Source organism: Pneumocystis carinii (assembly GCF_001477545.1).
Source record: "Pneumocystis carinii B80 chromosome Unknown supercont1.6, whole genome shotgun sequence".
NCBI classification, from domain to species: Eukaryota; Fungi; Ascomycota; class Pneumocystomycetes; order Pneumocystales; family Pneumocystaceae; genus Pneumocystis; species Pneumocystis carinii.
Window position 1 is genome coordinate 152,269 of NW_017264718.1, and position 21,405 is coordinate 173,673.

Sequence of the window (21,405 nt, forward strand, 5' to 3'; positions counted from 1 at the left end):
ATATTGTGTGTACGCTTAAGATTTTTTGACTTATAGTAATGGAGGAAAAAAGAGCTAACAAGAGGCTTAAACAAGATGATAAAAATTCCAGTAATTATGAGATAGAAAAGGATTTATTTCAATCAAAAATGAGTATTAATTCGGGGAATTCTGTTTATTTATGGACAAGTTTTAAAAAACATAAAACAACGGCAGAAGAAGCGGAAAAATTAGAGGTTTATATGGGTTTTAAGTGGAGAAAAAGGTTAATATGGCATTAGAATGGACCAGTTAATCCATTCAATGGAGAAGCATTTAGTGAAAAGTATTTTAATATATTAAAAAAACGAAGACAACTTCCAGTTCATTCTCAACGGTATAATATAGATGAATAATGGAAGATTTTGACAGGAAAATAGAGATGAATTCCTTAAAATGTTTCATTCTACTAAAATTCTTGTTTTTGTTGGAGAAACGGGCTCAGGAAAGACGACACAGTAAAAATTAGAAGTTTTTTTTAAGAAATGAGTAATATTTTCTGATAGAATCCCTCAATTTGTTTTATTTGATGATTTACCACATTTGAGTATTGATTTACGAGTTGAATAATATGTGAAAGCTTAATTTTATGTTTTTTTTAGATGGAAAACAAGTAGCTTGTACACAGCCACGCAGAGTAGCAGCAATGTCAGTTGCAAAACGGGTTGCAGATGAAATGGATGTAGTTCTTGGTGAGCAAGTTGGATATAGTATTCGATTTGAAGATTGTACAAGTTATAAAACAGTTTTGAAGTATATGACAGATGGTATGTTACTTCGTGAAGCTATGAATGATCACCTTTTATCTCGATATTCGTGTATAATTTTGGATGAGGCACATGAAAGAACATTGTCGACAGATATATTAATGGGTTTGATGAAAGAAATTTCACAAAAAAGGCCAGATTTGAAAATTATTATTATGTCTGCAACATTAGATGCACAAAAATTTCAACACTATTTTTTTGATGCACCTCTTTTAGCAGTTCCAGGTCGCACTCATCCAGTAGAAGTCTATTATACACAAGAACCTGAAAGAGATTATCTTGAAGCAGCTTTAAGAACAGTTTTACAAATTCATATAGAGGAAGATCCTGGAGATATATTACTTTTTCTTACAGGTGAAGAAGAAATTGAAGATGCATGTCGAAGGCTTTCTATAGAGGCAGAGGAATTGAGTAGAGAAACTGAATTGGCGCCTATGAAAGTCTATCCTCTTTATGGAACACTTCCTCCTCAACAACAACAAAAAATCTTTGAACCAGCACCTCCCCCTCGAAAAGAAGGAGGAAAACCAGGAAGAAAGGTTATAATATCTACGAATATTGCTGAAACATCATTGACTATTGATGGTATCGTTTATGTTGTTGATCCTGGTTTTAGCAAACAAAAAGTCTATAACCCAAGAATAAGAGTAGAATCATTACTTGTTAGTCCTATAAGTAAAGCTAGTGCTGATCAGAGAGCCGGAAGAGCTGGAAGAACTCGTCCTGGGAAATGTTTTAGACTTTACACAGAACAGGCTTATAAAAAAGAATTACAAGAGCAAACATATCCTGAAATTTTGCGTAGCAATTTAGGCAATACTGTTTTAGAACTCAAAAAATTAGGTATAGATGATCTGGTACATTTTGATTTTATGGATCCACCTGCACCAGAAACAATGATGAGAGCTCTTGAGGAACTTAATTATCTTGCATGTTTAAATGATAATGGTGATCTTACGGCTTTAGGAAGAATGGCTTCGGAATTCCCATTAGATCCTTCATTGGCAGTTATGCTTATTGGAAGTCCAGAGTTCTATTGTTCAAATGAAATTCTTTCATTAACAGCACTTCTTTCTGTTCCAAATGTATTTACAAGGCCAAATACAGCAAAAAAACGTGCAGATGAAATGCGTCAGGTTTTTGCTCATCCTGATGGCGATCATTTAACTCTTTTAAATGTCTACCATGCATATAAAGGTGTCAATGGAGATGTAAATTGGTGTTATGAACATTTTCTTTCACATCGATCTTTACAGAGTGCTGATAATATCAGAGCACAATTAAAGCGTACTATGGAGAAAAATGATATTGATCTTGTTTCTACTCCATTTGGTGATAAAAAATACTATGATAATATTCGTCGAGCACTTGTAAGTGGTTTTTTTATGCAAGTAGCAAAAAAGTCCTCTTCTGATAAGAATTATTTGACCGTTAAGGATAATCAACCCGTTGGATTACACCCTTCAACAGGTTTTATTCTTTTTTTTCTAATATAATATTTATCTTGTATAGTATTAAATTATACACCTGAATGGGTTCTTTATAACGAGTATGTTCTACTCATTTCTATTTTAAACACTCACATTTTAGGTTTGTTTTAACTTCAAAAAATTATATTCGAACTGTAACTTCAATTAAACCTGAATGGTATTTTTAAACTCTTTTTCATTTTATTTATTTTAACACCTAAAGGCTTTTGGAAATAGCACCAATTTATTATAATATTGATGAATTTCCTTCTGGTGATATGAAAACTGCTTTACAAAGAGTTCAACAAAGACGTCTCAGAGCTGCCACAATTGCAAAACGTATTGTTCAATAATATATATATTATTCTATATTATTACATCACTATTATTCTAAATATCAACATCTCAAAAACAATTAATCAATCTATACATTAATATTTAAATTTAATTCACTGTCTAATCATATAAATATCGGTCAACACATTTTTAAGAAATTTATTCAATATTATTAATGAGCTTTAAAAAAGATAAATTTTTCATAAATAAGCACTAGCATTTCTTTTATTTATGATGATATATGGATCTTTCATCAGTATATATATTTTTAAATGATTATATGATATTAATTATATCTAGTGGCGTCAGTTTAATTTTTTCAAGATTACAGAGATTACAGATTTATATCATAAAAAAGAAGGTCAAGATGTATTAAAAGTATATTTCTGATTAATATTTCTATTTTTAATTGGGATAGATTATTTCATCTTCTATTGTTACATCAGGTAGAAAATATATATATGCAGCAGATAATTTTGGATATATTCGAATTATTTCATCAGAATTTTGTATTGTTTGTGAATTTTCTGCATATAAGAATGGACGTGTTATTTTGTTACATTGTATTTCTGAGGCACCTCTTTTAGTTACAATAGGAGTAATTTTTAGGAAAAATTAAATATAGTTTTTTAATTGTATATCAAGGATGAGGAGAATAATTCTGATCCAATATTAAAAATATGGTCTCTTGAATCATTTGAGAATAGTTTCAAATCACCGAAATGTAAAACTACTATCAATATTAACAATAATGCGAATCCATATCCTGTATTCTTTAAAAAATTCGTATCTATATATGTTAATAACAAATAACAGATTTCATGTTTTGCTGTATCCGAAAATCTCAGTTATGTTGCTATAGGCTTTGCAAATGGTACTGTGTTACTTATTAAGGGTGATTTAGTAAGAGATAGAGGGTCCATACAAAGAGTTATTTATAAGTCAGAAGAACCTATTACTGGTCTTTATTTTAAAGAAAGCAAGAAGGATGTATCGCTTTTTATCATTACAACGGAAAAAGTATTAAAATTGTTAATTAATGCAAAAATTTTGTTTAAATCACCTGAAATTATTGATGCTGTAGGTGCATCTTTAGGATGTTCTACAATAAATCGCAAAAATGATGACTTGATTATTGTTCGGGATGATTCTATCTACATTTATAAATCCAATAACAAAAATATCTGTTATTCTTACAAATCCTCGAAATTTGGAGTACTGGTTAATCATGATTATATTTTTGTATTTTTGCTACCATGTGCTGCCTCTATCATTGCACCTAGTACGACAAATATTAGTCCAAGAAATATTTTTGATATGTCTCAGCTTATAGTTATTAATACTGAAAATAAATTTATTGCACATGTTTCAAATTTTCAATTTTTTTTTAAAACAATATTTATGGAATGGGGAGATTTATATATTTTTTCTCAGGATGAACAAGTATTTATTATGTTTAGTAAGATAATTTTTTAATATGTAATAAAATAGGTATTCAGAGTACAAGAAAAGTCTTTATCAGAAAAACTTGAAATACTTTTTCAAAAGCATTCATATCCATTAGCTATTGATTTGGCTTTAACTGGTGGTTATACTAGAACAAAGGTTAATGATATTATAATTAAATATGGTGATTATCTTTATGATAATGGCGATTTTGATGGATCTATGAAACAATATATCCTTTCTATTGACCAAATAAAACCTTCAAATATAATTAAGAAGGTAAGATATTGTTTTTTTGTTAAAATATTTTATTTATTTATTTACTTATTTATTTAGTTTCTTAATTCCAAGCATATAAATAATTTGATTAGTTTTTTAGAAACTTTATACGCAAAAAGGTTATCAAACTCTGATCATATAATCCTTCTTTTAAATTGTTATGCAAAGCTTCATGATTTGGAAAAAATTAATGATTTTATCATGAAGGAAAATGTAGAATTCGATATTATGTCTGCTATAACTGTTTTTCGTCAAGGAGGTTATTATGATCAGGCTGCATATTTGGCAGATAAATGTCAGGATTATGATACATATTTATCGATACAAATTGAAGATAATAATGATTGCAAAAAATCTCTTGAATATATACTTGATCTTGAACCTGAATATGTACGTTAAAGTTTTATAAATATTATGTTATTAATTTTTTAGGTGTTTTTTTCTTTAAAAAAATATGGTAAAAAACTTTTAAGTGAAGTTCCTATGGAACTAGTATCATTATGTATTGATCTTTTTTCGGGAACATATATGCCCATTTCAAAGAAATCTAGTTTAAAGAAATCGACTAATCAAACGAGTCAATTTACAATAACAAATTATGTTTCTTTTCTACCATATGTAAATACAGCTACAGCTAATTCAACTTCCGAGCAATCAGTAGTTAATTCTAATCAAACATACTCCTGTGATATAAAAACGCAACCAATGTATGATATTCCTAGTGTCAGCTCGATATTTCCTATTTTCATAAACAATAATAAGCAACTTATATATATATTGGAAACTTTAATGGAGAAATTTTCTGCTATTGATTACAAAAACTCAGAGAGAGATCTAGTATGCACTACCTTATATGAGATTTATTTAAGAGAAATAAAAAATTCTAACTCTTCCATTGAGCGTCAAGACTATGAAAAAAAAGCGAAATCTATTTTGGATAATGAAACAGTATATTATGTATTTCTTTTTAATAACTATTGATTTTTTTAGTGTCTTATTGATTCATTCAACGGACTTCTTTTATCATATTTAACAGGTTTTTCTGAAGGATTTCAAATATTAAAAGAAAAATCAGACACAAAAATTGATGCTTTTCGTTATTATTGTTCTATTCAAGATACATCTAAAGTAATAGATTTTTTAACAAAACACGGAGACTCTGAGTCGGAATTATATCTTCTAGCTTTAGGTTACTTCATATCATCTCCTAAAATTTTAAATGATGTTGGAGACTATTTTCACATTGTTCTTAAAAAAATAAAAGAAGAACGATTAATGACACCTTTAGAAATTATTAAGATATTAAGTTTGAATTCCATTGCTACTATTGGTGTAGTAAGAGAATACTTGATAGAAATTATTGAACAAGAAAGAAAAGAAATAGATAATGTAAGTATATTTCTTATTTTCTGTTATTTTTAATGTGTTTAATTCGCATTAGAACACTAAACTTATTAATACATATCATAATGATACAGAAAATAAAAAAAATAAACTTAATGATTTAATGGAAAGGTAAAAATAGTATTTTTTTAATTTTTTTCTTATTTCAAAAAGTGCGCAAATTTTACAAGGGATGAAATGTTCTATATGTGAACTTACACTTGACCTTCCAGTTGTTCATTTTCTATGTAAACATTCGTACCATCAGAGGTATATCATTTATTTTTATGCTCAATAATTATCTCATATAATTTAGGTGTATTAATGATTTAGAAGAAATGGAGTATTGTCCTCAATGTTCTAGCAATAATAATATGGTTAAAGCAATTAAAAAATCTCAAAGTGAAATAGCTAATAAGCATAATTTTTTTCAATCCCAACTTGAAAATGCAATAGTAATTAATAAATATAAAGTTATTGTATACTGATAATTTTAGGATAAATTAAAGTTTATTTTTGATTTTCTTTCAAGAGGTGCTTTATCTATGGAAATGAAATAAGATAATCATGATTCATTTTGATTCTTGTTAATATTAGTATATTTTTGAAAAATAATATAATCTATTACTAAGATAGTTCAAAAATCTTAATTGAATTTATAAATTATCATCTTTCACTGTAAGTCCTTTTCGAATTTCCAAAACAGAGTCCTTATTTATTATTATAAAACGTATTGCATATAACAATATATATAGCTTACCACAATGACTGCATCTAACCCTGCTTGTATTTGCAATTTAACATTTTCGGTGACATTATTATCTGATCCATATGTTACACAAACTAAACCAGAATCTTTGACCACCTGGATTAGGCGTGGACATAATACTAATGGACCTGAATTGCATACAATACCCAACAAATTCCATTTAGTTGCGAATCTAATAGCTTCTTGTAAAGATGCACATCTAATATCTCTATTAGAGATATTAGCATCTGTAAGAAACATAATCTAAAATAAATATTAAAAGAAAAATAAATAAATAATTACGAACAGGTATTGAGGGCTTTGTGTTTATTGTTAGTTTAAAGTTAAAATTTCAAAAAAAACTAACCTGTTTATAAGATAGAAGTAAACATATTTCCGGATGAAAACTACTAAATATTATGTCCCTATCTTTTTTATGATCATAGACAATTCTTAAAACTTTAAAGTATTACGATTAATTCTAAAATAATATAAAAATATAATTACCTGTATCAACCCATTTGTTTAATTCGATTGCAATGTTATCCATTTCTTCTTTTTCTGCTTCAAAAAGCATAGGATATTCTAAAACATTGAATTTTAAAATCAAAGTAATATATTTAACATACTACATTCAATATTAAATCCGACATGACTAGGTATTCTCTAATAAATATTGAATTTGATTATATCAATAAATTAAAAAAGATAAATACCTTAAAGGCTTCTTCTAATGTCATAAAAGGGCCTTGAATACTTTGTCCACGTGCATTTCCTTTGTAGCCCTTAATTTTAAAGTCTCTAGTATATTTGATTCGTTCATATAATTCATTATGATCTTTAAAATTACTGAAATAATGACTTTTTGAACGTTTCATAAAATCGAGTCTCAATTTTGAAGATAAAGGTGAAATTGATCCATTTAAAAATGCAGGTGGAACAGTTTTGTTCTTAGTTTCCGACAATGCCAAAAACTAAAATATATGTTTAATTATTAATAATGAACTAATATACCTGTTGCAAAGTTAAATTGTGAACTGGTGCATCAATACCTAGAAAATATTATATAAATCAATATATTTTCAAAAAAGCTACCTGTTTCTGAAACTAGGAAATCATGATAAATAATTGGAATACAATCTTTCGTCAATTGAACATCGAACTATATAATGGTTGATATCTTAAATAACAATAGAAAAAAAAAATACTTCTACATATGATGCTCCTAAAATATTTTATTAGTTTTTTTTGATAGTAAAATTATTAAAAAATCTTACCTAGATTTGCAGCAGAAATAAATGACTATGATGTTATTATTATAATTTGTCAATTATATAAAATACCTGTAGTGTATTTTCTCCAAGTTGTAAACTTTTCTTTGATGCACGATTTTCTCCAAGTCCTTAGAAAATAGTTAATTTAATGACTATATCTAGAAAATTATAAAAAACCTCTATGGCCAATTACCTAAAACATTTTATATAATTATTATTAAATAAGTTTTTAATACCCTTGTTTTAATTAGTGATTTCCAATATGTAGAATTGTTTTCAGTTGAGATATTAGGATGTTTAAATGGAGTAATAACCCTAAATTCAAAATTTATACTTCCAATAACAGATAAAGTATCTGCTTTTAAAATAGGGATCTTCAATTCACCGTCCAATGATTCTTTTGTTTTACCAAGATTCGTTTTTATAGTTGATAATATAGCAACAGCACGTCCAATGGGTACATTTCGATTTTCATTGTATGTTGGAACTAGTAATGAATTAAAATTATATTTTAATAAAAAAAATAATACCAATATCAAATAAAAGCTCCATTTTTTCGTAATTAGTAGTATTAAAGATAATAGGTTCAGTTTCTATACAATAATGAGCTGGAAAATCTATAATTGTATTGCCCCCTTCTGCATTTCTAGCTTTAATAATTAAGGAAAAAGGAATATCCTGTTGAGAAATGGGTGCCTCTATAAGAGAAACATCATCGATTTCTACTGGCTTCACTTTCTTTTTTTTATCAGTTGAACCTAAAGTGACCTATAAAAAAATAAAAAATAAAGTTTAATAATATATAATAGTAACTTACAATAACCATTAATTCATCTTTTAGATAGTTATGGCCGAAACTTTTCATTGATGCTACTTTTATCGCAGAATTGTTTTTTTGTAATGAGACTGATGAGTTATTTTTCTCAATTTCGTCTTGAGATTCATCATTTTCATCATATATGACAAATTTATGTTCGTTCTCCATATCCTCTGGATTTTCATGTATTAAAGCTTGTTTCTGGACAAATTCTTGTACTTCTGGCGTTGATAAAAGATCAACGCAATTCATATGACCTCTAAAAACAGCATGCTCAAGAGCCGTCCACCCAGAAAAATCAACATCATTGATTTTCGTATTTGCAGAAATAAGTAGTTGTAATATTTCAATATAGCCTTCTACTGCTGCTATAAATAAAGGTGTCCATCCATAAAGATTTTCTCGTAATTCTGTATTTTGCTTTTGATTTTCTGTACCATTTAAAAGTATTTTAACAGTAGCTATGTTATTTAGACGAGTAGCAATATGAAGTGGAGTTTCTCCTTCTTTGTTTTGATGATTAATATCCAATCCAGATTCCAGCAATTGATATACTATCTCATCGTAATTAAGTTTAGCTGCAAGAGCCAAAGCAGAATAAGTGTTGTCACTTTCTATTTTTTCTTCATATATAATTTTTTTTCCTAAATATTATTAATAAAATATCAATTAAGAGTAAAGATACCATAAGAAAGTGAATCAATTTTCTGATTTATGGTTTGCAATGTTTTTAAAATTTCTATATCACGAATTAAGATAGCCCAATGCAATGGAGTATATCCTTCTGAATCTTTCCACTTGGAATTATTTAAATTATCAATTTCAGGATCTAATTGTCCCCATTTTACCATGTAATCTAATATTAATCGAGTAGTTTTAAGAAGACCATATTGTACAGCATAATGTAAAGGAAGTCGTTGGTATATATCTTGGCCTGATAAATATTTATAATGAACTGGTCTAAATTGAGAAAGCAAAAATTCTAATGATTCTGTTTCTTCTATGTCTATGGTATCAGAATTACAAGAATTGGAATCCCTGGTATAAATATATAAATTTGTTACTGTTGGTATAAGATAAAGTAGTTGATCAATATATGGAAGCGATGACATATTTTTATTTGTATTGTTGAGTGCCTTTAGTTTACATCTTCCAATATACATAATATGCTTATGAATAAGATTTCTATTATTTATCTCTTCATCTTCTATAAGCACATCTAAATATGGAAAAACCACCTTAATACATGACAAAGATTTAGCAATAAGACACTTCTGTACCAAAGTGATTAGGATATTTGAAAGAGATTCGGATCTTAATTTATCAATTAGAAATTTAAAATTATCCACATTATTTTGATAAATAGATGTTTGTATCTCTGTCGCAAGAACTGGAGAAATAACAAAACAAAAATTAGATAGAGTATCTGTAATTGAGTCTAAAACATCCTCTTTACATTGCTTCGAAGAATCTACGTTAGTATAATAAGAAATATAATTATTAACGTTATGAAGTAATTCTATTATTGTTGTATTTTCCAAAAGCACTAATACCTGATTATCATACTAAATATGAATCTAAAAATCATTTAAACTACTTTAGATTCCATATAATTTGACTTTACTAAAATATTACATTTCTTATCAACTCTGAATTATATTAATTGGAATATATATATATAATTTAAAAACGTTTTACTTCTTTAAAATCTTTGAAAATCCCCTCTTGTTCATTTCTACATACCAAAATATCTTTTGGAGATCTGAACGTAAAGAAAGTAATAAAATTAAAAGATCTTCTTTCTCCTCGCTTGAAAGATTAAGAGATTTATTTTCATTAAGAAAATCTAAGTGGTATTTTTTCACAATTAGCCCAATCCTATAAGATATCTGGCTTTTCTTTTGGTTAAAAAATGTCTCAACACATTTCAAATTATCATCAAGCATTAAAAAAAATGCTTTATATAAAAATAAGTCGCAATCTTTAGTAATATATCCATCATCTTACATGAAAATTCTCTATATTCTGCTTGTTTTGATGATATATTAGAGATTTCTCTCTTCAATCCCTTGTAATTAATATATTTTGAGCTTATTCTTATTAATTTTACATATTTAATCCTTTATAAAAACCTAAACTCCAATATTCGGTTCTTAATTAAACTAAAATATATTAGTCATAGATAAATATATAAAAAGAGCTTCTTATACTTGTCTCCAAACTTCATTTTAATCTTTATGTTTTACTTATAAAACTTAAAGATATTTTTAATTTAGGGATATATATAACCCTAATGTAACCCTAGAATAACCCTAAGTAACCCTAAGTAACCCTAACATAACCCTAATATTACAAGGGTCATCCTGGTTAACCCTAAATTAACCCTAAATTAACCCTAGTTTAACCCTGACAACCCTAACTTATCCCTAATGTCTATCCTTATTATACGTTATAATAGTAACCCTAACCCTAACCCTTAATATGGCTCTAGAAACAAAGAGTATCAAGTTTTTTGTATTTCTATAATAAAAAGATAATTATAACGACTCTTTTCGTCTGTTCTACTTCTACTAAAAAAAATAACTTTATTTCTTTTCTTTCAACAAGTCAAGTTATAAAAATATTATATCATTCTACACAATTCATTCTAAAACAATGATTTCCCTTTATAACTATGTCAATTGATCTGTTTATCTTTGTTTGCATTTCAGTTCTGAGTTTAAACATACTGTTTTCTCAAGACTACTAATTGGTTTATACAGTGTTGTATCAATGGTTACCATGGAAACCCCTACGATAAACAGCTAACCTCCACAGGTTAGTTGTAGACAAGAGAAAAAAAACAAGATATTAAGGGATGGCAAAAGCCTCTGTTTTAGAGTCTAATAGTGGATTTTTTAATGTTGAAGTGAAAGATGAGTCTCTAGAATGGGTTACGCCGTCATCTGGAGGGACTTTACCGACTATTCAGAGTCTTAATTATGAAGATACAGTGAGGATCTTAACAGAAAGAGATCCATCATTAATTGTCAATGAAATGATACCAGAGTGGAAGAAGGAGAATGCGAATATGATGAAGGATATGTTTAATGATATTTTAAGCGTTGGAATGTCGGAGAATGGGTTTGATGAGAAGTATGAGTGATGTTTTTAAAAAGTGAAATTTATGTTTTATAAGTCTTAAAAATTCGTATAAGAAAGAGGAGGAAAGGGGGTCTATTTTTGAGTTTTTGGATATTAAAAATTCAGGAAAAAAAGGAACTAAAACAGTTAATTTTCCTGCTGACGATTCAACTGATTCATTACATAAAATTAAGCCTTTTATTTCTTCTAAGAATAAGGAATCGTTTGCACCGAAAGTAAATAGTAGGGTTTCAGCATCTAATGTCTTTGAAAATGACATAAATTCGTTCCAAAAAGGGTTTCAGGGTCACGAAATGAGTAATCAGTTTACATTTAATTGTAATCTTCAGGATAAAAAAGATGAAAACAATTTAACTATTTATGAGAATAAGAGTAAGAATATGGCGTCAGCGACAAAGTCGCCTTTAAAATTATTTCATGATAATTTTGACACATTTACGAATAATAAACTTGCAGCAGCGGTTTTTGAACTAGCAAATCAAGAAACAGATGAAGATGCAAAAACGTCTTCTAGTGGTCCGGAGAGAAAAAGGGCTCGAACATGTCATGAACGAATGAATAGTATAACAACTCAAAATTTTTTTAACGAAGCGCAAGAAGTTATGGAACGTATAAGGAATAGGCGTAATCATGTTGGGAAATCTACTCTTGAAAGTGTTCGTGAAGAAGAAATTGTGTATAATTCTAAAAATTCATCTTTCAATATTCAAAAAGAAGGGGATCCTTCCATGAAATCTAAAAGAAGTAGCATGAATTCATGTGCACCTGTTACAGAGGAGACGCCTACTCGTTCCATGTTCAGCGATTGGTCTTCTGAGCAAACAAGTTCTAGAAATACACTTATTTCTGTTTCTGATTCGATAAAATGTTATAAAGAAATGGAAAATTTGAATACTGTGGAAAATACAAAACATCAACAACTAGAAAAAGAAGTTTTTGATTCTATAAAACAAACATGGGACAAAGAGCCGACAACTTTTCAGAAAACAAAGATTTCTAAACCTACGTCTTTTGTGAATAAAGAATCTAATGCTAATCGGCTAAATCAGAAGTTATTTTCTTCTGAAAATTTAAAAGTTATAACTCCACAAGATGTCTCTCAATTTTTAAGTGACAAAATTGGTTCAATGACTTTAGATAAAACAAAAAATACTTGGGTGCAGGATTTTCATGATAAAACTGAAGACGTATTTGAAGGAATACAAGATTTTCCTGTATCTCCAGAGTCTTTAGATGAAATACCGAAGAAAGATTCTGATATTTCCAAAAATGACATGCAAAATACTAATCAAAAGCCTAAAGTCTGTTTTACAAAAGAAATATATACTAAAAAACTAAAAGATGAAATGAACGAATCTTTGCAAGAAAAAGTAGATGAACATATTCCAAAAACTTTTGCTTATCCAAAGAATATAAATTTTAATGAGGAATCTGTTCCTGGTTCCTCAAATGAGATTATTGCTGATGGCAATTTAATTAATGTTAATCTTGATTCAGTAGTTGATGATTATTCCTCAAAATTATTTACAAAAGGTTCAAAGCCGGCTTTACAACCATTAATACATGAAAAATCTTCAATAAATGAAAATTCTGTTGATATATATAAAGATTTATCGGACAGCAAGTTTCTAAGAGATCATCAAGATTTATCTAGTGCAACACTCAATTGTAGTTTTTCTATGGCAATACAGAATTTAGTTGTTGTTTTGACTGATATTGAACCTTATGAACCATTTTGGGAGAAATTTCAACATTTAAATCTTTCTGGCAAAAATATAGAATCTTTGATAGGATTGTCCGATTTTTGTCCTAAATTAAATAATTTGGATGTTAGTTATAATAAGCTTACGTTTTTGACTGGATGCCCTAATACTGTACGGAATATGAATCTGCAAAATAATAAGTATGTTTTCTTATCTGCAATAGTAGTTTTTGACATTGATAGTTTATCATCTCTTACAGGATTCTCTCATTTGATAAATATCCAGTATTTGAATCTCTCTAATAACGAAATTCAAAGTCTTAAAGGTTTGTATCTTTTTTAAAAAAAAGCATATAAAATATTAAGATAAATTAGGTTTAAATGTATTAGTTCATCTTCGACAATTAGATGTTTCAAATAATAAAATTTCCAGTTTAGATGGAATAGAAAAATTAGATGGTCTTTTGGATCTCTCTCTTTCTCACAATTTACTTTGTGACATAGATTTTTCTAATTGTGATCTGTAAGATTGCTTATTAATTAGTAGTTTTATACTAAGAACTATCTAGTCCTAAATTGGAACAATTGAACCTTTGCTGCAATAAGATAAAACGATTTAAAGGTGTAGATAATTTGCAGAATTTAACTACATTGAATTTAGGTATTTAAGGTATTAACATTTTTATTCAATTTAATATAGATAGATAAAAATAATCTTTCTTCCTTTTGTGCTGAGAAGAAAATGCTAAAACTTCGTGTTTTGAAACTTTCTAAGAATTCTTTAAAAAAGTTTGACCCTAAAAACTTCCCAAATCTTCGAATATTATCTTTGGATAATAACAATCTTGGAGATATGAATGAGATTAGATATCTTGCAAAATTGGAAAAATTATCAATAAGAAACCAGAAATTAGGCAAATTGTAAGTAGCTTTTTTTTTGGAAAAAGTTTTAATTTTAATATCTAGAAATCTTGAATTAAATTCATTGATGAATATCAAGAAGATTTGTATATCATGTAAGTGTTTTTTTATATATTAAGCTCCCTAATATTTTAAGTGAATCCTATTTGTTCATTAGATTTTTCTTCTCGACTTTTAACTCTACAATACTTAGAACTAGTAAATGTTCAAATGACAGCTCTTCCTCAATCATTTGCTGAAATGGCTTTAAATATTCGTATGCTTAATCTTAGTCATAATCATTTAAAAAATATCGATCCATTAAAAGGAATGCCTTTACTCAAACGATTATTTATTAATGGGAATCAAATTTCTAAAATAACAGATGTTATCGAAGTATTAAGTTCTTTAAAAGCTCTACGCGATTTTGACATGAGGTATATCTTACTATTCAACAATTCTTTATTTAATATGATATTAGGTTAAATCCATGTGTCATAAATTTATATCCTCCTTTTTTTTCATTAGATATGAATAATTCATCAATTTTTTTTGGCCTTCAAATGAAATTATATGATAATACATGGGCTGAAAAAGATAAAGAATTTGTGAAAACCCTTCCTAAGAAAATACAGCTTAGGCGTAAATTATATCAGGATTTAATTCTATCATCTTGTCCTCCTTTAAAATGGCTTAATGGGGAAAACATTACAGAGATACATATAAAAAAAGCAATTAAGTTCGTTAGTTATATTTCATTCGATATAAATTCTAAAAATAAATGAACTAAACTATAAACAATTAGGATTCATTGTCTAATATTAATGTAAAAATATTTTTTGATTTTGAGTTTTATAGATATTACTTAGTGATTTGGATATATGTAATAACATATTCATAATAACTGTGTGTGTTTTCAGTTTTTAATATAAATATTGAAAGCACTAATTTTGTATATTTTTTCCTTTATTAAACATAATATATCTAATTGATTTAGTTTATTTTTTAGTTGGATGTTCTTGATCTGTTTTTTTATGAAATTCACTATTTAACTTTAATTTGTTGAATGTAAGAAATTTAATGACTATATATTTATGTTATAAATAATTAGTTTTTGCGTTCTTTATAATAAGAAATCTGAAATAAAGAAAAATATTAAAAAAATCATATAAAAAAGAGAATAACATACAACTGTTTCATCTTCATTTCCAAAATACACCACATCTGCTATATTTACAAAAAGACCTACTTCAACCACACCAATTATCATTTTTATGTTTTTCTCTAGTACCTCTGGATGCTTAATTTTGCCAAAAGGTGCATCAATAATAAAATTCCCATGATCTGTTATCATTGGACCCGCTTTATGTCTACAAGGACGTAATTTTGGACCTAATGAACCCAAACGTATAAGATTATTCATAACCCTAGAACAGGCAACAGGAATAACCTCTACAGGAATTCCTTGATGCCATTTTTCACCTAAAATATGTGATTTTTTACGATAATCTGCAATAATCACTTTCTTCTTGGCACTTGATGCAACTAATTTCTCTTGAAAAAGGCAAGCACCCCCTCCCTTAATACAATTTAAATCATCATCTACCTCATCTGCCCCATCAAAAACAATATCTACTGTTGAATATCTATAAAATATAACTAACTCGGCTTCATCCCGTATAAAACATACACATCAACATCTCCTAAATATAACCCAAGATCTAATATTAACTGTCTGCTCTGGAATCCTGTAGGAATAAATATCATATCTTTTACTTTTTTTTGAGCAATTCGCTCAACTGCGTATGCAACTGTTGATCCGCTTCCAATACCAATTATTTTCATTTCTTCAGAAAAGCACTCATCTACAGCTTTATAAGCTGCTTGTTGCTTTGCTTTTTCAATCTCTGATTTAAATGGTTTTTCCCATTCATTTTCATATTCTGCCATTTTTAAAAAAAAAAACAAAAAATACTCTATTTCTTATAATCTAGAGTACTTTGTAGCCATATTTAACTACGTCTTTAAGGGTTTTCCTGTATATTTTTTAATATTTCTTCATCAAGTCTTATAATATTTTTTCAGCAGGTTAGACTTCGATATTAGTCTTTAGAAATTTTTATATTAAAGACCTTAATATTCAGATCATATTGATTGTTAGACGTAGATAGCTTTGATATATATATATAATCTTAATATCTATTTAATTATTGAAGACTAGTTTAGTTGATTTTATGTTGTAATGATGGTAATCAATTAGATATTTAATAGTCTATTTGTATATCTAAATTGGCTGCAATTGAATCATTGTTTTCATTGATTTGTTGTTTTTATTTAAATATTATTTTTATTTAAATATAATATACATATCAATGGATTTTTTAAAATTTCCCATGAATATCCAAATATAAGTTTTTTACTGTTGTTTTTGCACTGAATTTTTATATAAAAAAGGTTATCTTTCAATTTCTCTTTTACAATTCTTTCTTTGTATATTTCTTTTAATTTTATGTTACTGATTCAATATATATATTCATACGTTCCATTTTTCTGTCCATATTTATCATCTTTTTTTTAAAAAAAAAATAATTCAATATATCATCTCATAACATCCTTCTTCTTTTCATAATATCCTTCTTCTCTTAACATCTCTTTAAACAATTCATCTTTATCTTGTATTTAATGAAATATCTTATCTAGTATAACTATTTTTTTCTTGAAAAAAATATTTAAGATTTAAAAATCATTTCTTCAATAAAAAAATCATTCAATTCTTTCTTTCTTCATCTACTTGTGTCTATATCTACTTCTTTTTTTTTTACAACATAAAGCATTCTTTAAATGATGAAAAATATGTATTTTTTTTTTAAAAAAAAAAGCAATCCTCATTCAATTCCTATTTCTATTCTATATAAACGTCATTGTCTTCATAATTCCTTGTATTTCTTCTATATTCTCTACAATCCATATATTTTTATCCACCCTTAGACGCTTGATCGTAACGACAAAAAACCTCTGGTAATGAGGATCAGCAGGATTAAACGGGTTTAAGAGATGAATTTTCAAGAAAATAACGAATTATCTGCTTCATCAACAATAAGAATCCTAATTTCTACGGATAATCATGTTGGTTATCTTGAAAAAGACCCTATTCGAGGCAACGACTCGTATATTGCTTTTGAAGAAGTAATGACACAGGCGCGCTTAAATGATGTAAAATGGGCAGTGGTAGGTTCTTTACTGGCTTATGAATAGGTGGATATGGTTATTTTATGTGGAGATCTTTTCCATGAAAACAAACCGTCTCGTAAAGCTATGTATCAGGTGATGCGGACATTACGTTTAAATTGCTTTGGAGAAAAGCCGTTCGAGTTAGAGATTCTTAGTGATCAGTCTTTGATGTCTAAAGATGTGTATGATTTTGATAGAATCATGTTTTTTTTCGTTTAGAAATGTCGTAGGTTATTTTGCCATGTGAATGTGGAGGATCCAGAGATAAATGTAGCAATTCCGGTTTTTTCTATTCATGGTAACCATGATGATCCTTCTGGTGTAATTTTTCTTTATTTTAGGTGTAAATTGATGTTTTTTAAGGAAGATCGACTTTGTGCGTTGGATATTTTACAAATTTCAGGATTAATCAATTATTTTGGTCGAGTTCCAGAAAATGACAATATCATAGTTCGGCCTATTCTTTTAAGAAAAGGGAATACGAAATTAGCATTATATGGATTATCTAATGTAAGAGATGAACGACTCTATCGTTCATTTAAACAAGAGAACGTTCGATTTATGAGGCCCGATGTTGAACAGAATACATGGTTTAATTTAATTGCGGTTCATCAAAATCAGTAGGATGCATTATTTTTGAAACATGAATGAATTGATTATTGAATTAGTACATCACATACAGAAACAGGCTATTTACCTGAAAATTTTATTCCTGATTTTTTTGATTTGGTATTATGGGGACATGAACATGAATGTGCAATTGATCCAGTATATAATTCTCAGCAAAATTTTTATGTAATTCAGCCAGGATCATCAGTAGCTACCAGCCTTTGTTATGGAGAGGCTGTCTCAAAGTAAGTTTTCTTTTACAATGAAGTAATAAAATATTTTAGACATATTGCAATTCTTTCTATTACTGAACGATCATTTACTTTAGAAAAGATAAGGCTTAAAAGTGTTCGACCATTCGTTATGAAAGACATAAGTTTATGTGAAAATAAATCTATTCGGCCTAATATAAATAATAAAAGTATGGTTACTACGTTTTTAATGGAAAAAATTCAAGAAGCAATTGAAGAAGCAATAAATGATTGGAAATCATTTCAAGAACCATATGATATTAAAGAACCGCCGCTACCTTTAATACGTTTGAAAGTCATATAAAATATATTATTAAGATTTTGTATTTATAAGGAAAATAGGTAGAATATTCTTTGGAATATCAGGTAGAAAACCCTCAAAGATTTTCAAATCGGTTTGTTGGAAAAGTTGCGAATCCTAATGATGTTGTTAAATTTTATATGAAGAAAAATACACGTAAGAAAATATTTTAACAATTATCATATGACTTTATTATGTTAATATTTATAGGGAATAGAGGGAACAGAATGTTACATTCTGATGTAGAAATGTCAAATGTAAAATTAGAAAACATAAAAGTTGAAGATTTAGTGAAAGAATTTCTTAATGTTCAAAGTTTGATATGTTTACCAGAGCATGAACTTGGAGAGGCTGTTACGAAATTTATTGAAAAGGATGATCGAGAAGCACTTAAATGGTTTTTATTTTTATATGATTTTATAAAAGCTAAATATCATTAGTTTTGTTACTACATATCTTGATGGTCGAGTTAAACTTTTGACTAAAAATCAAGTTACAGAAGAAAATTTAGAAGCAGAAGTAAGCAATTCTCTTTAATGATATTTTTTTAAATATATAAAGTTAATAAAACAAAAACAATTGTATGAGGAAAGAACCAGATTACAACATGTAATTTATAAAATTGTGTTATATTGTCTAATTTTATTTAGAAACAAGAGGAAAATAAAAATAAAATAACTAATGATTTTGAAAGTTTAAATAATAGATCATTTTTAGGAAACAATTGCGATGAAAATATAAATATTAAACAAGATTCGATTTCTGAATCTAATAATTTATGTAAAAATATATCTGAAATAGTGAAAGAAAATGTTCGTATATGATTTTATTTTATAAAATTAATAATGAAATTTTATAGGATTTTATAGATGATAAAGATTCTGCTTTTGGGTATGACAATATAATGTACTTACATAGATTTCTTGTTTATTGAAATCTAATATAATATTAGAGTCCCAAATGTGCAAAATGTTGAATTAAAAGTATATAATATTGATAAAAATCATTCTACTCGAAATTTGAACTATGGAAAATGGAAGCCTCAGAATGCCATATATATAGATGATGTATATTTTAGATATTAATTATTTGTCAGCTAACTTATTTCAGGATATTGATGATTCTTCAGATGATGAATTTGTTCCAAGATTTAGTTTTAAAAAACCGAAATTAATACAAAGATAAATATATAGTTATTTTTATGTATTTTACATATATACAAATTATGTCAAAATGTATTTTTTATTATCATTCGTTAATTGCATATTATTGTTGATGAATTAATGTTTAACAGTTATTATCAAATTGTACTGTGTTTTATAATAAAATTGTTTGAGAATATGTTTAAAATGTTAAATGCTCATTTTTGGTGTGTTAGAAATTATAATAATTTTATTTCTTACTCGTCTATATCTTCTAGATCATCTAAGGCTCTTCTAAATTCATTTAAGTCCAATGCTTTATCGTCATTATCTTCATCTTCTTCATCTTCATACATAAAAGTGTCATATTCAAATAATTCTCTTCCACTTAAACCAATAGTTCGTCCAGCTGCTAAATTGGCTTCTTTTCTTTTTCTATTTTCTAATTCCTCTTGCTCTTTCTTTTGATCTCTCTTTCTCTTCCATTCTGTAAATGTTTCTAACGTTACGGGCGTTAGATTTGGCCCAAGTTTATGCCTTTCTATTTCAATATATTGTTCTAATGTAATTAAGTCTTCTTTTTTATCTTTTTGCTTATTTTTCAAAATAAATCCAGGAGGAAGGCTATTATATATTTAAGTCTTAGAAAAAAATATTAAAATAATAAACCTGTGTTTATATTTACAATTATCTCCGTCACTAAACTTTTGTTAGTTTTTTTTTCTATGTTTCTTTTTTTTATACTTTGGACAAACCCAGAACCATCCATAAATACCCTTTTCTATTGCCTCTAGGAAAAACTTGCAAACAATATTCGTTGTTGTCTGTTTTTTATATTAAATATATATATATATATGTCGTATTAAATATATCAACCTTTGGATTTCCATGTTTACTTAAAACAACAGATTGAAGTTTTTCATCATCCCATGAATCAATAACATCATTCCTTTTATCAATAAGTGATTTGTCTTCATTTAAATGCGTTAAACGAGAATCTGTATATATATCCTTTTTCTCTGATCTCTTTTCAACATCAAGATTATGACTAAATTTGCACTTTTTCCCTATTTTTATGTATTATTAAACAAATATTAATATCAAAATCCTTTAAAACCTTTATCACAAAAACCTTGTTTAAAATATTGACAAAGAACACTTTTTGGATCCACACCAAACGGTACTTTCTGAGGTGGTTGTTTAAATAACTCCGAAAGTTCCATCTTTCTGGATTCTTCTGCTATTTTTTTCTCTGCTTGTTCCTTTTTTTGAATCTCTTTTTCCTTTGCAATTTTGTTTTTTCCAATGTTTGCTGCTTGAGATTCTATTTGACGAATTTGAGCTTGGATTTTGGATGACTTGTTTTTCTAAAACGATTATCATATTAGAATATGACATATTTCACTCATTAACGTACATTTTTAAGACCAAAAGTCTTATCTTCCACTAAAAAAATCAGATCATTTTTCTAATAATATGTTTATTTACCAATTTTTGCAGGATTTTTTTTTGCTGAAGGTACTGGTTTTTTTTGAGGCATTGGTAATACTATTTAAAGACATAAACCCTCTTAAGATAGAACTTTTAT

The 21,405-nt window shown here is 27.4% G+C and overlaps 7 protein-coding genes across 7 annotated transcripts; 4 read left to right on the forward strand and 3 right to left on the reverse strand.

The window, feature by feature from the left end:
• Positions 1 to 9: 9 nt before the first annotated feature.
• On the forward strand, positions 10 to 2,653 carry T552_01473 (pre-mRNA-splicing factor ATP-dependent RNA helicase PRP43). Its single transcript, XM_018370055.1, has 8 exons — positions 10 to 215; positions 261 to 355; positions 399 to 476; positions 525 to 565; positions 621 to 2,255; positions 2,298 to 2,334; positions 2,376 to 2,432; positions 2,478 to 2,653. Exons 1-8 carry the CDS (start codon positions 39 to 41, stop codon positions 2,605 to 2,607), a joined length of 2,250 nt encoding a protein of 749 aa, XP_018226211.1. The 5' UTR covers positions 10 to 38; the 3' UTR covers positions 2,608 to 2,653.
• Positions 2,654 to 2,787: 134 nt separating this feature from the next.
• Positions 2,788 to 6,303, forward strand: T552_01474 (hypothetical protein). Its single transcript, XM_018370056.1, has 13 exons — positions 2,788 to 2,846; positions 2,891 to 2,968; positions 3,009 to 3,188; positions 3,236 to 3,358; positions 3,407 to 4,033; positions 4,082 to 4,315; positions 4,373 to 4,705; positions 4,748 to 5,263; positions 5,306 to 5,704; positions 5,757 to 5,830; positions 5,873 to 5,968; positions 6,015 to 6,153; positions 6,196 to 6,303. Exons 1-13 carry the CDS (start codon positions 2,832 to 2,834, stop codon positions 6,256 to 6,258), a joined length of 2,877 nt encoding a protein of 958 aa, XP_018226212.1. The 5' UTR covers positions 2,788 to 2,831; the 3' UTR covers positions 6,259 to 6,303.
• On the reverse strand, positions 6,265 to 10,577 carry T552_01475 (hypothetical protein). The gene is made up of 20 exons (XM_018370057.1): positions 10,545 to 10,577; positions 10,236 to 10,494; positions 9,223 to 10,186; positions 8,538 to 9,181; positions 8,251 to 8,488; positions 7,957 to 8,207; positions 7,898 to 7,913; positions 7,790 to 7,848; positions 7,724 to 7,748; positions 7,655 to 7,671; positions 7,542 to 7,608; positions 7,461 to 7,498; positions 7,163 to 7,420; positions 7,076 to 7,112; positions 6,954 to 7,031; positions 6,814 to 6,905; positions 6,754 to 6,765; positions 6,459 to 6,710; positions 6,327 to 6,408; positions 6,265 to 6,281 (listed from the first exon to the last, which is right to left on the reverse strand). Exons 3-19 carry the CDS (start codon positions 9,698 to 9,700, stop codon positions 6,355 to 6,357), a joined length of 2,616 nt encoding a protein of 871 aa, XP_018226213.1. The 5' UTR covers positions 9,701 to 10,186; positions 10,236 to 10,494; positions 10,545 to 10,577; the 3' UTR covers positions 6,265 to 6,281; positions 6,327 to 6,354.
• Positions 10,578 to 11,365: 788 nt separating this feature from the next.
• Positions 11,366 to 15,101, forward strand: T552_01476 (hypothetical protein). Its single transcript, XM_018370058.1, has 9 exons — positions 11,366 to 11,672; positions 11,716 to 13,584; positions 13,627 to 13,709; positions 13,759 to 13,906; positions 13,953 to 14,044; positions 14,088 to 14,304; positions 14,350 to 14,399; positions 14,441 to 14,720; positions 14,765 to 15,101. Exons 1-9 carry the CDS (start codon positions 11,395 to 11,397, stop codon positions 15,066 to 15,068), a joined length of 3,321 nt encoding a protein of 1,106 aa, XP_018226214.1. The 5' UTR covers positions 11,366 to 11,394; the 3' UTR covers positions 15,069 to 15,101.
• Positions 15,102 to 15,344: 243 nt separating this feature from the next.
• Positions 15,345 to 16,279, reverse strand: T552_01477 (ribose 5-phosphate isomerase A). Its single transcript, XM_018370059.1, has 3 exons — positions 15,974 to 16,279; positions 15,473 to 15,929; positions 15,345 to 15,420 (listed from the first exon to the last, which is right to left on the reverse strand). Exons 1-3 carry the CDS (start codon positions 16,231 to 16,233, stop codon positions 15,391 to 15,393), a joined length of 747 nt encoding a protein of 248 aa, XP_018226215.1. The 5' UTR covers positions 16,234 to 16,279; the 3' UTR covers positions 15,345 to 15,390.
• A 1,012-nt stretch (positions 16,280 to 17,291) lies between these two features.
• Positions 17,292 to 19,903, forward strand: T552_01478 (DNA repair protein (mre11)). Its single transcript, XM_018370060.1, has 13 exons — positions 17,292 to 17,696; positions 17,745 to 17,835; positions 17,878 to 18,134; positions 18,183 to 18,368; positions 18,408 to 18,669; positions 18,717 to 18,831; positions 18,886 to 19,072; positions 19,116 to 19,194; positions 19,237 to 19,284; positions 19,326 to 19,487; positions 19,535 to 19,581; positions 19,628 to 19,742; positions 19,786 to 19,903. Exons 1-13 carry the CDS (start codon positions 17,545 to 17,547, stop codon positions 19,858 to 19,860), a joined length of 1,776 nt encoding a protein of 591 aa, XP_018226216.1. The 5' UTR covers positions 17,292 to 17,544; the 3' UTR covers positions 19,861 to 19,903.
• A 126-nt stretch (positions 19,904 to 20,029) lies between these two features.
• T552_01479 (hypothetical protein) lies at positions 20,030 to 21,403 on the reverse strand. Its single transcript, XM_018370061.1, has 7 exons — positions 21,306 to 21,403; positions 21,235 to 21,263; positions 20,935 to 21,184; positions 20,694 to 20,884; positions 20,562 to 20,641; positions 20,487 to 20,516; positions 20,030 to 20,441 (listed from the first exon to the last, which is right to left on the reverse strand). The coding sequence occupies exons 1-7, from the start codon at positions 21,355 to 21,357 to the stop codon at positions 20,075 to 20,077; spliced, it is 999 nt and encodes a 332-aa protein (XP_018226217.1). The 5' UTR covers positions 21,358 to 21,403; the 3' UTR covers positions 20,030 to 20,074.
• Positions 21,404 to 21,405: the final 2 nt, after the last annotated feature.

Coding starts and splice junctions, on each gene's coding strand:
- T552_01476 (XM_018370058.1), top strand. CDS start 11,395: ATGGCAAAAGCCTCTGTTTTAGAGTCTAATAGTGGATTTTTTAATGTT. Junction 13,585..13,626: donor ATGAATCTGCAAAATAATAA/GTATGTTTTCTT, acceptor TGACATTGATAG/TTTATCATCTCTTACAGGAT. Junction 14,400..14,440: donor CAAGAAGATTTGTATATCAT/GTAAGTGTTTTT, acceptor TAATATTTTAAG/TGAATCCTATTTGTTCATTA.
- T552_01473 (XM_018370055.1), top strand. CDS start 39: ATGGAGGAAAAAAGAGCTAACAAGAGGCTTAAACAAGATGATAAAAAT. Junction 2,256..2,297: donor TGGATTACACCCTTCAACAG/GTTTTATTCTTT, acceptor TATCTTGTATAG/TATTAAATTATACACCTGAA. Junction 2,433..2,477: donor ACTTCAATTAAACCTGAATG/GTATTTTTAAAC, acceptor TAACACCTAAAG/GCTTTTGGAAATAGCACCAA.
- T552_01474 (XM_018370056.1), top strand. Junction 3,189..3,235: donor CTCTTTTAGTTACAATAGGA/GTAATTTTTAGG, acceptor TTGTATATCAAG/GATGAGGAGAATAATTCTGA. Junction 3,359..3,406: donor ATAATGCGAATCCATATCCT/GTATTCTTTAAA, acceptor AACAAATAACAG/ATTTCATGTTTTGCTGTATC.
- T552_01477 (XM_018370059.1), bottom strand. CDS start 16,233: ATGGCAGAATATGAAAATGAATGGGAAAAACCATTTAAATCAGAGATT. Junction 15,930..15,973: donor TATTTAGGAGATGTTGATGT/GTATGTTTTATA, acceptor TATATTTTATAG/ATATTCAACAGTAGATATTG. Junction 15,421..15,472: donor GAAATGAAGATGAAACAGTT/GTATGTTATTCT, acceptor TCTTTATTTCAG/ATTTCTTATTATAAAGAACG.
- T552_01475 (XM_018370057.1), bottom strand. CDS start 9,700: ATGTATATTGGAAGATGTAAACTAAAGGCACTCAACAATACAAATAAA. Junction 7,113..7,162: donor CATTAGAAGAAGCCTTTAAG/GTATTTATCTTT, acceptor AATATTTATTAG/AGAATACCTAGTCATGTCGG. Junction 6,906..6,953: donor AAACAAATGGGTTGATACAG/GTAATTATATTT, acceptor AATACTTTAAAG/TTTTAAGAATTGTCTATGAT.
- T552_01478 (XM_018370060.1), top strand. CDS start 17,545: ATGGTTATTTTATGTGGAGATCTTTTCCATGAAAACAAACCGTCTCGT. Junction 19,285..19,325: donor AAAGAACCAGATTACAACAT/GTAATTTATAAA, acceptor AATTTTATTTAG/AAACAAGAGGAAAATAAAAA. Junction 19,743..19,785: donor ATGCCATATATATAGATGAT/GTATATTTTAGA, acceptor AACTTATTTCAG/GATATTGATGATTCTTCAGA.
- T552_01479 (XM_018370061.1), bottom strand. CDS start 21,357: ATGCCTCAAAAAAAACCAGTACCTTCAGCAAAAAAAAATCCTGCAAAA. Junction 21,264..21,305: donor AAAAAATCCTGCAAAAATTG/GTAAATAAACAT, acceptor TGATTTTTTTAG/TGGAAGATAAGACTTTTGGT. Junction 21,185..21,234: donor AGACTTTTGGTCTTAAAAAT/GTACGTTAATGA, acceptor TAATCGTTTTAG/AAAAACAAGTCATCCAAAAT.